Genomic DNA, 13,294 nt, shown 5'->3' on the forward strand with positions numbered 1-13,294 from the left:
GGATTCTTTACCAGCTGAGCCACACAGTGTAATCCAATGTACTTGTTTTGTACAAAGTTCTAGGGGATCTGAAATAGGCAGATGCATAGAGACAGAAAGACTGGTAGCTGCCACAAGCTGAGGGGAGGAGGAATGGGGTGACCGAAAATAGGTACAGGGTTTCTTCTTGGGATGATAAAAATATTCTGGAACATGATAGTGGTAACGGTTGCACAGGATTGTGAATGTGCTAAATGCCCCTGGACTGTGCCGTGTAAAACGGAGTTCTTCATAGTATGTGAATTACGTCGGGCTGTGCCGTGTAAAACGGTGTTCTTGATTGATAGTATGTGAATTACGTCGGGCTGTGCCATGTAAAACGGTGTTCTCGATAGCATGTGAATTACGTCGGGCTGTGCCGTGTAAAACGGTGTTCTCGATAGTATGCAAATTACGTCGGGCTGTGCCGTGTAAAACGGTGTTCTTGATTGATAGTATGTGAATTACGTCGGGCTGTGCCGTGTAAAGCGGAGTTCTCAATAGCATGCGAATTACGTCGGGCTGTGCCGTGTAAAACGGTGTTCTGGATAGCATGTGAATTACGTTGGGCTGGCCAAAACGTTCATTTGAGTTTTTCCATATGGACTTTCCATACACATTTTTGGCCAACCAAATATCTCAGTTTAAAATGTTTCAGGGGATTTGATTAACTTAACCTAGAATTTAATTAATCTATTTCTATTTCATATACTTAGGTATGATTATGACCAGACTCTTAGAAGGCATACATTCCTATAGATTATCTCCTGTTATTGTGGAGCCAGCTGGGCACTGAGAATGTTAGAACTTCAGCAATTTTTTAAAAGAAGAACTTCAGCAATGAATAGATATAAACATGCTTACTGAGTTTTTATCTTTTTATGAGCTTCAAATGTGTGCCCACATCTGTTTGCTTTAATGAAATGCATTATAGTGGAGCTTGAATTCTTCTGTGCATTAGAAAATGCAATGTTGTATGAGAGTTGAATATCCATCATAAGGTTAAAATGTATCTTGGTCAACAATATCATTCACCAAAATGGAGCGATTTACCTAAAATAAATGATTAACATTGACCATGAACACATAAGTAAAATTTTATTCACAATCACGTAAATCATTTTTCTCTGTTCCATGAATAGAGAAAGCCCTCAGCTTTGCCTATGAATGATAGACAGTTTCAGATACATCAAAATTAAGTGTGTCCAGGAAATCCAGAGTTGTATCATCAATCAACCATAGACAAATCCAGATGTCTTCTTTCATTTATCTGTCCTCTTATTTGTATCTTCATCCTTTCTCTGAACAAATATTGATAGACGGTTATCTGGCAAGCAGGTTGCTATTCTGGATGAGGCAGATGGCGTGGAACAGAATAGGAAGCAATTCCCATTCAGGGAAGCTAATCTAGCTCTCACCCCCGTGACTGTTCTGCCCATGCAGAGCCACTGAACCATCGCAGAGGCCTCTGACCAGGCTCCCTACTCCAGAACACGGAGCTCCTGTTCCACCCCAAACCAGATGAAGCCAGTTTCCTTGAGCTCTCATTTAGTTGTATCTCCCTATACAGAAAGTTCCAGAGGCTCCATCTTTCCTAGGAAAAGTTTAGACGTCTTATGCCTGTATTGGATTGGCCAAGAAAATATTTTTCTGTAAGATACTTTGTGAACTTTTTGGCCAACCCCATATCTACTTTCACCTGCTCAACCCCAGTCTTCCTTTTCCACAATCCCTTGACCTCTCACCATGGTGGACATGAACACAACCTTCCAGACAGCATGCCCACATGCCTGGAGCAGTCCTACTTTTGGACCTTTGCTCTGGATACTTTTTTTTTTTGTATTCTCTTGCCCTCATTTTTATCCTTCAGCATCTTGTTCATCTTTCAGGATCCAACTACAACAGCTTTTCTTAATCAAAGCTCTGTTTATCGAGCACTTACTATGTGTCCCATATCACATCATGGTAAGTACTATGTATACATGGTCAGATTTAGTTTGTACCCTGACCCCATGAGCTGGGCGTTATACCCAGATACAGAAATTTGATGATTGATGCCTTCCACCATCTTCCCAATGAAAGAATGGCTCCCCTCTGTCCATATCCTTCTTAGCATCCACACTTTTCATATTTTCCATTCTTTGAGATTTAATCCTGTCATTTTTAAAACTGTGCTCACAGAGTCTTGTATCTGGTAGGGATCATTAAATGTTTATCTATAATTTTATTTGGATAAATTCTACAAAGTCAAGTAGAATGAAAGTGTTCACAAAGTATCTTTCAGTTCAGGGAGTCAAAAAGGCAATCATGGTGGCAAAATTTAAATGTCCAGGACAGGAAACATGGGTAAATTAGAACCCTGACAACATTTATCTTTACCTACATTTAGATTGCATTTCAGTCATTAATCAGAACAGAATTTGGGGTCCAATCTACATCACGTAGTTAGTGTTTGTTGTGAAGTGTTGTTTTCTGACCTTGTGTGCTTGGAGATTTTTGTAGGTGGCTATTGTTTATGTGCACATACAAGGGCACGTGGGCACACATGTTCTTGTTGGTCTTGGAAATGCAGGAGCTGATGAATATTAGTAGATTCATTCCATCCCTAGCTGTGTCCTCATTTCCAGATTAACCCATGATACACACATGCAGACATCTATGGGAAGAATCGTTCTTCAGACCTGGAATGCTGGCCTGGCTTTGTGCTCCCTCTCCCCGCCCCAGACATTGCTGTCTGCCTGTCAGAGCAGTGCAGTGAGCCAGCAGCGGGCCAGGGTCAGACACTTTACAGTAATAGCACTAATCGTCGGAGCCATTCTTCTGTCCCTAATGCATAGAATTTGATGTGCTCATTTCATTATACATATATATGCTGCAAATCACACAAGCTCCTGAAGAGAAGTAATTTGTAGTTAATGGGAATCAATTCAACCCAAAATTATCTCAAATTTCGAGGTGCGGTCTCTCAGCATTCTGGAATCTTTACCTCACTCTATTAGGGCATGCCATAATTTTAGGCAGCACTCAGTCTGTTCTTGGGCTTTTAGTGGAAAAGCATCATTCTATAAGACAGGGACTCTTTTCTAATCCAATGGATACATTATATTAATCATGTCTTTCATGAATATTGTTTATCTAATAGCTCACCTCCTGATACATAAGATGTAAATATAGACTCATATAAGCATCCATGAATATATTATATTTCAAATGAAGTAAACAGAATCACAATTCTGATGTTGGTTATGAATATAATGCTAGCAGTTCTGTGATGTGAGTAAATATTCAACTACAAGGGTCTGTGTCATTTTTGGTGACTATGGGTTTGACTACTGACCCACACAGAAAATGAAATTAGCGTGAAGTAATTTCTAGACCTTAGCACTCAGGAGTAGAGCCTCACCCAGAAATACTCATCTCCAGAATGACATCTACCAGCCCTCATCGGCTTATGGGTGAACATTTGTGGATACTCCAACAGGGCTTAGGACTTTGAAGACCAGAAAGGTTCTGGATATTCTGAGCCCTGAACACCCCCACACAGCTGTAATACAACCCAAAGGATCATATTTTAGTGATATCTAACCTAGGAGAGGCTACAGCAATTTTTAAAAATACTTATTCATTTATGATTTATTTGTCTGCACCAGGTCTTAGTTGCAGCATGCAGGATCTTCTGTCTTTGTTGTGGCATATGGGCTCTAGTTCCCTGATCAGACATGTGGGCTCTAGCTAGAGCCCCCTGCGCTGGGAGCACAGAGTCTTAGCCACTGGACCACCAGGGAAGTTCCAGGCACTTATTATTGTCATTATTATTTCCTACTATGTCAATGTGTAAAGAGCACATTTTAAAAGGTGGAAGAGTGATTTTAGGTCTGGGAAACAGGACTTGGTAAAAAATGTCTTCACATAAGCTCCCCGCAAAGATGTGTAGCATTCTTCTCATGAAAGGATGGGTGTCTTTTAAGCCTTCTTCTTTTATCATCACCATCAGCATCACCACCATCATCAAATTATCTTGGATACCATGTGACCCCATGACACTTCTTCCTACTCACAGAATAAATTATTCCAGGAGCACAAACACAATTTACATGTTCTAAGCTCTCCCTGTGTGTGTATGTGTGTGTGCATGTTCACACATACACTCAGTTGTGCACTATTCTTTGCGACCCCATGGATTGCAGCCCATCAGGCTCCTCTGTCCATGGAATTTTCCAGGCAAGAATGCTGGAGTGGGTTGCCATTTCCTACTCCAGGGGATCTTCCTGACCCAGGGATCAAATCCATGTCTCTTGTATCGCCTGTATTAGTAGGCGGATTCTTTATCACTGTGCGACATAGGATTCCCAATCTCTCCCTGAGCCCTCTCAGAAATAGTAATGTGTTCAAGCTAGATTCCATGGACCCCAAACTGTGTCCAAATAGTCTTTATTAAACCACTGCACCATTTAGAGGGCTTTGAATACCTCAAAACCTTGTGATCATGCTTTGAAAGAATTAAAAATATAATGAAGAGCCACAAGAGACTGTTGGGCTGGATAATCACTTTGATAACAATCTATTCTTTCATTGTTGGGGCATTTGACAGAAACCATATGTGTGCAAAATCCCCGGCTGCACCAAGCGCTACACAGACCCCAGCTCCCTCCGGAAACACGTGAAGACTGTGCACGGCCCAGAGGCTCATGTCACCAAGAAGCAGCGAGGGGACGTGCATCCCCGGCCCCCACCCCCGCGAGATTCCGGCGGCCACTCACAGTCTAGGTCACCTGGCCGGCAGACTCAGGGAGCCCTCGGGGAGCAGAAGGACCTCAGCAACACTACCTCAAAGCGGGAAGAATGCCTCCAAGTGAAAACGGTCAAGGCGGAGAAGCCCATGGTATGTCATTCGCTTTCCTTCTGATTGTCCCAGATCTCTAAAGGGGCCAGGTAGGGTGCTGAGTTAAGGGAGGACCGCATCACTCCTGTCCTCACTGGAACCCACTGTTTGATTTAAGGAGATCAGAGCTCATTGATCTCAATTGCTTACCCCAGCTCAGAAAAGAGGTTTGAGGTTTCCTAACTGCTTTCTTTAAATCAATCTGGAAGTTGTGGCAGGTAGACACACACCACTATCCACATTTTCAGGAGGCCTCTAACATAGAGAATTATTCATCGGGTCCTTCTGTAAAAATGTTTTCTGACTTCTGTGCCTTGGCGACCCCAAGAGAAATAAGCCATGCACCAGTGCTGAGTTGCATCAGTTGTGTCCCACTCTTTGTGACCCTGTGGACTGCAGCCCACCAGGCTCCTCTGTCCATGGGATTCTCCAGGCAAGAATACTGGAGGGGTTTGCCATGCCCTTCTCCAAGGGATCTTCTGGACTCAGGGATCAAACCTGTGTCTCTTATGTCTTCTGCACTGGTAGGTGGTTACTTTACTACTAGCACCACCTGAAATAAGCCATGGTCCCTGTTCTTTAGGGGTCTGCAGTCCAGTGGGATAGGCAGACCAAGAAAGCTTGGGTAATAGGGCTCTAAGACAAGTCTGGGTGCGAGCATTCAGAGCGGAGCTAACAGGGTGCACTTGGCAATGCCATGGGAGGGGCAGAGGGCAAATGGCCGCCAAGTGCAACACTCAGAGTGGGAAAGGAATCTGTGCAGGGGCCCAGGACCTGGCACAGCCAAACATGAGTCATGGGGCCCCAGGGGAATGTGCCAGAGTAAAACAAGGGGAAGATATAAAGGGATTTTTAAATTTTTTTCTGAATTTTTAGAAAAGACAACTCCTGTGCCAATCTAGAGATTAGTTGATAGACTTGAGACCATATCTAAAATGATTCCTGAAACAAGGAGGTAGAAAGCAAGGGAGGGATTTGAAAAATGTCATTGACAAAAATCTTACAGTTTGATGACAAATAGGACACATGGATTAAGCTATTGCTGTGGCTTCTTTCAGACTTCACTTGGTGATTTTTGCCTTATGCATGGGCCAGAATAAAACAGCTAAAATTTTCCCAAAGACAAAATGAAAAGAGTAGCAATCAGAGGAGATTTAGTTCATCTGTATTTGGCATATGCATAATGGAGTCAGCTCTGTGTTTTGGGTTCTAGTCTGTCCACTCTTTGGATGTGAAAGGTACTAGATAAGTCACATGCTTAGACTTCCACATGCATGGGAACGATCAGGCAGGCAGATTTCTACTCAGTGTAAGGAATCATTTGCATAAAATTAGAAAAGTGCAGGAATTGGATGGACATCCTGTGAATTCCTGAGTGATATCATGTGTAGCCAGTATGTATGGGCAGGAACTAATACGCATATGACTTAATTGCATTTTAGTGACTAACTGAGTTTGTCTTTAAACTCTTAAGAGTCTTAGCAAGTGACATTAGGTCTAGCCAAAAATCATGCAAATAAGCTATCTTGTCATTATTTCCCTATGGATAGCTGTACTTTGCTTTTAAAAAACACCTTACTAAGAAGTTTATGTATGTGTTATAACTGATCCCTATACATTTAAATTAATCAGTTCATAAACTGTGTTTTATATACTTTTAGGGGAGGAGTATTTATCAGTTTCCTAAAATAAAGTCCACCTGTATAAAAATTGTGCAAAAGATTTAACCATTTATCCTTAGTGTTTACTGAAACAAAGAAAGTGAATCTGTGGTCTCCTAGATAATGTCATTGAAAGACAATGATTTATATTTTTAGGACATCCTGTGAGCTCAGAGCCCCTGGTACATTTTATGTACATCCTTAGCAAAAAAGAAGGAAAGAAAGAAAAGTTATCACTTCTCCAAACACTCATTATTTAAAAAGAAAATTGGTAGAAATAAAAACATACAGCGATTTTGCTCAGTGACATCTGAGATGCTCCAAGATGTGAAATATTTTATGAGATATAGATATATTGATATAGAAACAAACTGCTGGAAAGAGATTTCAGGATATTGAGACTAGGCCCCATATTTTACAGGTGTGGAAACAGAGGCTTAGGTTAATAAATTAGTCAAATTTCCACAGGAGACTTTTTTATGCATATGTGCTCACACATGTAAATGAGTAGGTTTCTTCGTAGATGTAGTTATTGAAGCATGTGAGATATACATTTCTAATATTCTTTCTTTAAAAACTTGTCTTTGATTTGTTCATCACGCTATAAATTAAATTCTTTCTTCTTTTTTTCTGATTACTCCAACATCTCTTCTGTGTAATGCTCCTAAATGTCTTGTTCTCACTTCCTAAGGACAGTGGGTAATAAGGTGAGGGAATTTTGGCTTCTCTGCTCTCTTTGTTTTGTTTTCATTTTAACATATAGCTTTTTATTTATTTCATTTTCTTCAGTCTTTGTCCTTTGTGATATCTTTGGTAGTGAACATTGCCCAGATATGTTTCCAACATAGAAGCAATGTGTTTCGAACATTCAGCATGTGAAAATGTGGAGTTAGATGTTGAAATTCATCGTTCTATTTGTCTAGGATTCCATAATAAATCACACTGAGGCCGACCAAGCAGATGTTCTCAAAGACCATTTAACTGTCATGTTGACTAGTGTAAATTTATTCTTGGACCAGACGTGCACCACCTTCTTAGAGCAAGAGCTGGATGTACTTGTTGGCAATCTAACCTGTATTGAACTGTCGGGGTCCTTTAAGGATTTTCTAATTGTAGATGCATGAGAGCCTTCTTCCAGGCCCTGTGGAAACGTGAGTCTGCACTCTTCCGCAGGGAAGTGTGTGTACACACACACAGATTCACACACACACATACTGATTTGACAATCCGAGAGGAAAAGTCATTCAAAGCCCTGGATGATCTAAGTTCTCTGCAAAGGAGCAGGTGGTCCCTTCAGTGCTCTGCAGAAGCAAAAAAAAGCCAGGCTTCATGCATTCATGATCACATTTGTGCATCTTATTTTTCTCTGCTTGGTTGCCCAGGACACACTTAGTGTACCATGTGGTGCTCACCTAGAAAGTGTTCATTTCCTTGGGTGTGTGTACTGTGGTCTCAGGAAAAGTGTGACAGGTTCCACGGAAATGACCTGTGTCCAGAGCCCCTTCTGACAGCACTGTGGTTCCACCTGAGACCATAGCCGTGTGTACCAGAGTGTGTGTAGTTATCTCTCCTTGCTCATGGGCTGCTGTCAGACTCTAGTTGCTAGGTAACACCAGAGAGAGTGCTGCAGAGGAACAGAAGTGAGGCCAGGCCAGGAGTCTAGGTCATCACACTGTTCGCTCTGTAACTTTGGGCAGTCACTGAACTTCTCTGAACATCACTTTTCTTATCTCTACGAGAAGGATGCAACTGTTTGTCCACCGGGGCAGCACTGGAATTTCAGATGGGCCAGGTCCAGATTGTGCAGACCGCTCAATGCAAGCCAGAGTGCTCCCAAATGTAGACATAATGAGCTGTCCCCATGGTCAGGGGCCCCTGGAGGAGGGGTCTTTCCCTGAGAACCTAGTGGACTAGATTAAGTTCCCAAGAGTTGCAGAATTGGCTTGCCAAGTCCACTTGGTTGGGGTTAGGGAAACCTGGCTTGATTCTCCTAGTGCAAGGCCAGGTGCACACTGGGGACTGGAAGACGCCTGTGACTTCCCCCAGAGACTCCTTTCTGTCTACGGCAGAAACTAAGTGACTGAAGTCTTCCCTCCTAAAACTGCTTTTACATATATCTCCCTACTTGGAGTTTTACAGAGCAAGAAAATGTAGAAGGAATGGACAGAGACTATAGAGCTTGGGGAACCAACCCTGAACCGTAAAGAGGGACTGGTTGGAGGGGAGGTAACATGTGTTCCTGGCATATATATCCTGAGGGCTAAAGCATTTATAGTAATAACCACTAATACTCTCCAAGCCAATTAATTACTACCTATTATCCAGGTCTTTTTGAACTTTGTGTGTTTTCAGGGCTTCACTCCTAATTTCCGCAACAATCCTTAGGATAAATAAATTGTCCCCACTTTCTGGATAAGGAAACTGAGGTTTAGAGTGGCTAAGTAATTTGCCCAAAGGCTCAAGTCATGGAGGTGGGGTGGGAACTGAGGAAATGGGACGCAGAGTTGGCATCGCGGGAGGGATTCCATGGCTGCTGCCTCACACCTGGCTCCCCCTGCTGTCCATTGCCCTCCACGGTACATCTGCCTGCTGGCCCATCCACCATCACTGAGCTCAGGGGAGGCCACCTCCATTCACTAGAAAATAGTTCTTCTCCCACTGAGAATCCCGCAGGACTTGATCTGCGGGATTGCTCATTGTCTGCTCCCTGGCCTTGATCATCTAGGTAACATTTAATTTCCTTTTCTTCTTGACCCCACAGACATCTCAGCCAAGCCCTGGTGGTCAGTCTTCATGCAGCAGCCAACAGTCCCCCATCAGCAACTATTCCAACAGTGGGCTCGAGCTTCCTCTGACTGATGGAGGTGGTGTGGGCGACCTCAGTGCCATCGATGAAACCCCAGTCATGGACTCGACCATTTCCACTGCAACCACAGCCCTTGCTTTGCAAGCCCGGAGGAACCCAGCAGGGACCAAATGGATGGAGCATGTCAAACTAGAAAGGCTCAAACAAGTGAATGGAATGCTTCCACGACTGAACCCCATTCTACCCCCTAAAGCCCCTGCAGTCTCTCCTCTCATAGGAAATGGTGAGTGCCAGCCAGACCTCATGTCTGCTCAGGGTTTTCTGTTCTTGCAGAGGCAGCCAGAGCACTGTGTGGACCCAGGTCCTTGGGTTTTCTGTTTGCTTGTTACCCCACCAGCCCTAAAGTAATGCTGGAACTATGCATATTAGTGTTACCTTTCTGGAGAACCCATATTTTATTGGGTTAGCCAAAAAGTTCGTTCAAGTTTTTCTGTAAGATAATATAGGGAGAAAAAAGCCAATGAACTTTTTTGGCCAACCCAATAAAAGCAGACAGTAAGAGGATAATACTGGAATGAAAAGCAAAACTGCGTGTGACTCATATTCTGATGGTGAAATCATCACTATTAGATCAGAGTAAGGAAATCTTAGCTGCAGAGGCATCCAGAGTTAGCCCCTGCCTCTGATTTCCAGTCTACAGCCAGTGGGTAAACAGTCACTTTGACCAATGTGGGCACAATTCAGAGAAAGGGAAGCCACTTCTGCCACTGTTGGCCCCTAGGCGGTTTGCGTTTCTGAGATTACACTCAGTACCTGGAGCAGAGCCCAGGTGTGAACTCCCACACCCCATCAAATCAGGTGCCTTACACCTGCATAGGATGTCGGAGGAAGCCCTGAGAATGGGGATGAGACCCTCAGAATGCCTTCTGCCCTTGGGCTTCCTGTAACTTGAGCACTGTATGTAAACCCTGTGGTTCTTCACTTTGCCCTTGCACTACACCTGCGAAGGCGCTTAGCTCATCCAGGGAGTTGTTACTGCTTTGTTTAAGCCAGGGAATCCACCACTGCAGCCTGCCGCCTGCTCACCCACCCCCTTACTTCGTCACTGGCCCTTCAGCATTGCAGGGCAGGGGTGGGTCACCGTGACCAGACCGGTCATAGATTGGTTTGGTTTGGTTTGGTTTCTGGCCCCAGAACCTGTGTTGTCATCCCGAGGTGAACCGGTGTCTCCCACGCTGTCTCTGCAGGCACGCAGCCCGGTACCAGCTGCAGTCTGGGCGGGCCCATGCCCCTTCTCCCGAACAGAAGCGACCTGTCTGGGGTGGATATCACCATGTTGAACATGCTCAACCGGAGGGACAGCAGCACCAGCACCGTCAGCTCCGCCTACCTGAGCAGCCGCCGCTCCTCTGGCATCTCGCCCTGCTTCTCCAGCCGCCGGTCCAGCGAGGCGTCTCAGGCCGAGGGGCGACCCCAGAACGTGAGCGTGGCCGACTCTTATGACCCTATCTCCACCGACGCCTCTCGCAGGTCCAGCGAGGCCAGCCAAGGCGACGGTCTGCCCAGCCTGCTCAGCCTCACTCCCGCCCAGCAGTACCGCCTGAAAGCCAAGTACGCTGCCGCCACGGGCGGCCCCCCGCCCACGCCGCTGCCCAACATGGAGAGGATGAGCCTCAAGACGCGGATGGCCCTGCTGGGAGATGGCAGGGAGCCGGCGGGGACCCTGCCTCCCGTGCATCCTCCTCGGAGATGCAGCGACGGCGGGGCCCACGGTTACGGTCGGCGCCCGCTGCTGCCCCAGGATGCACTGGGCAACGGCGTGAGAAGAGCCAGCGACCCGGTGAGGACGGTTTCGGAGAGCCTCTCTCTGCCCCGGGTACAGCGGTTCAACAGCCTTAACAGCTTCAACCCTCCGGTGTTGCCTCCATCCCTGGAAAAGCGCAACCTCGTGCTTCAGAACTACACGCGGCCCGATGGGGGCCAGGCCCGCCACTTCCACTCCTCTCCCTGTCCCCCGAGCATCACTGAGAATGTCACCCTGGAGTCCCTGACCATGGACGCCGATGTGAGCCTGAACGATGAGGACCTCCTGCCCGATGATGTGGTGCAGTATTTAAATTCCCAGAACCCAGCCGGGTATGAGCAGCACTTCCCAGGCACCTTCTCTGATGACAGCAAAGTGCCCCACGGCTTGGGGAGTATACCCGGGGACTTTGACCCACTGGGACTGCCCGACAGCCATGCCAGCCACACCGGCAGCCAGCAGTACCGCAGCCTGGAGCAGCCCTGCCCCGATGCCAGTAAATCCGACCTGCCCATTCAGTGGAACGAAGTCAGCTCTGGCAGCGCCGACCTGTCCTCCTCCAAGCTGAAATGCGGCCAGCGGTCCATGGGGCAGCAGGCCCGGGCCTTCGGGTCGTACAGCCACATGGGTGTTCACCCACAGAATCCCTTGAGGAGTGGGGCTGGCCCAGCTGGGGGGTATCCGACCCTTGGGGAGCATGCCAGCTCCTTCGGGGGCCTGGAACACTTAGTGAGCCACGGTGGCGGAGCTGGCACCAACGGGAATACCTTCCACGAACCACCCTATAAGGCCCAGCAGTATGGGAACTGCCTCAACAGGCAGCCTGGTGCCCCCAGCTTACTCGATGGGGCCTGTGGCCCTGGGATCCAGACAGTAAAGCTGAAAAGCATCACCATGCAAGGGAGCGGGAACCATCTGGATTTTGGCCTGTCGGTGGCGTCGAATGAGTCAACCAGCAGCACGGTGAATGGCATGCCCACCCCAGACCCCACAGGGCAGGGGTACCTGGCTCAGCAGCTCCTCGGTGACAGCACACACCCGCAGGGGGCAGGCCGCTCCGGGCAGAACCTGCTGGGGCAGGCTAGTGCTACCTCACACATCTATCAAGGGTCGGAGAGCAGCCTGCCCGGGCCTCCCAGCATCAGCGTGCAGCCGCCAAGTGTGGCAGCTGTCAGGGGCTACCAGCCATGTGCTGGCTACGGGGGTGGCCGGCGCCAGGCTGGGCCGAGGGGTGGTCTCGCTCTGCAGCCAGGACAGTTCAGTGACCTGAGTCAGACCTGCAGGGTGAATGGCATCAAGATGGAGATGCCAGGACAGCCCCATCAGCTCTGTTCGAATGTGCAGAGTTACTCTGGTCAGTTCTATGACCAAACCGTTGGCTTCGGTCAGCAAGACATGAAAACTGGTTCCTTCTCCATGTCAGAAGCCAACTGCCTGCTCCAGGGGGCCGGCGCCGAAAACTCTGAATTACTCTCCCCAGGTGCTAACCAGGTGACAAGCACAGTTGACAGCCTCGACAGCCATGACCTGGAAGGGGTGCAGATTGATTTCGACGCTATCATAGACGACGGGGACCACACCAGCCTGATGTCGGGAGCCCTGAGCCCAAGCATCATTCAGAACCTTTCTCATAGCTCCTCCCGACTCACCACGCCGCGGGCTGCCCTCCCGTTCCCGCCTCTGTCTTTGAGCACCACCAACATGGCAATCGGGGACATGAGCTCTCTGCTGACCTCCCTCGCGGAAGAAAGCAAATTCCTTGCGGTTATGCAGTAAGCATTAGGGAAAAAAACAACTGCCAAGAGACCTGAAACTTTAGGAGTTTAAAAGATTAAATTGACCCATTTTTGTTTGGCTGAGTTTTTTTAGTTCTGTATGTATTTTAGCGATCTCATCTCACCTAACTGGGATGTGTTTCAAGTATATTCCTTTTATGGAAAAGGACTCTGAAAAGCCCTAAAGTATTCTAGGGAGAAACTGTCTTCCATTTCAGTTTTGAATCAGTATTGTTATACTCAAAACATCCTCTTTAAAAAAAGAAAAGAAAACTATCAGCCTGTTCCTCCCTCCCCCGTCTTTTTTTTAGTAAACCGGTGTAAATGGTGATGTGCGCATTCTTTTCT

At 46.7% G+C, this 13,294-nt stretch overlaps 1 protein-coding gene across 1 annotated transcript in view; it reads left to right on the forward strand.

Moving 5' to 3' along the window:
- GLI3 (GLI family zinc finger 3) overlaps positions 1–12,947 on the forward strand; it is a 296,245-nt gene extending 283,298 nt beyond the window's left edge. Inside the window, exons 12-14 of the mRNA XM_068972921.1 lie at positions 4,610–4,900; positions 9,323–9,650; positions 10,615–12,947. Of these exons, the coding sequence (XP_068829022.1) occupies positions 4,610–4,900; positions 9,323–9,650; positions 10,615–12,947 (2,952 nt within the window). The remainder of the gene's footprint in view (positions 1–4,609; positions 4,901–9,322; positions 9,651–10,614) is intronic.
- Positions 12,948–13,294: the final 347 nt, after the last annotated feature.

The sequence above is a fragment of the Capricornis sumatraensis genome, chromosome 5 (genome assembly GCF_032405125.1).
Source record: "Capricornis sumatraensis isolate serow.1 chromosome 5, serow.2, whole genome shotgun sequence".
Taxonomy (NCBI): domain Eukaryota; kingdom Metazoa; phylum Chordata; class Mammalia; order Artiodactyla; family Bovidae; genus Capricornis; species Capricornis sumatraensis.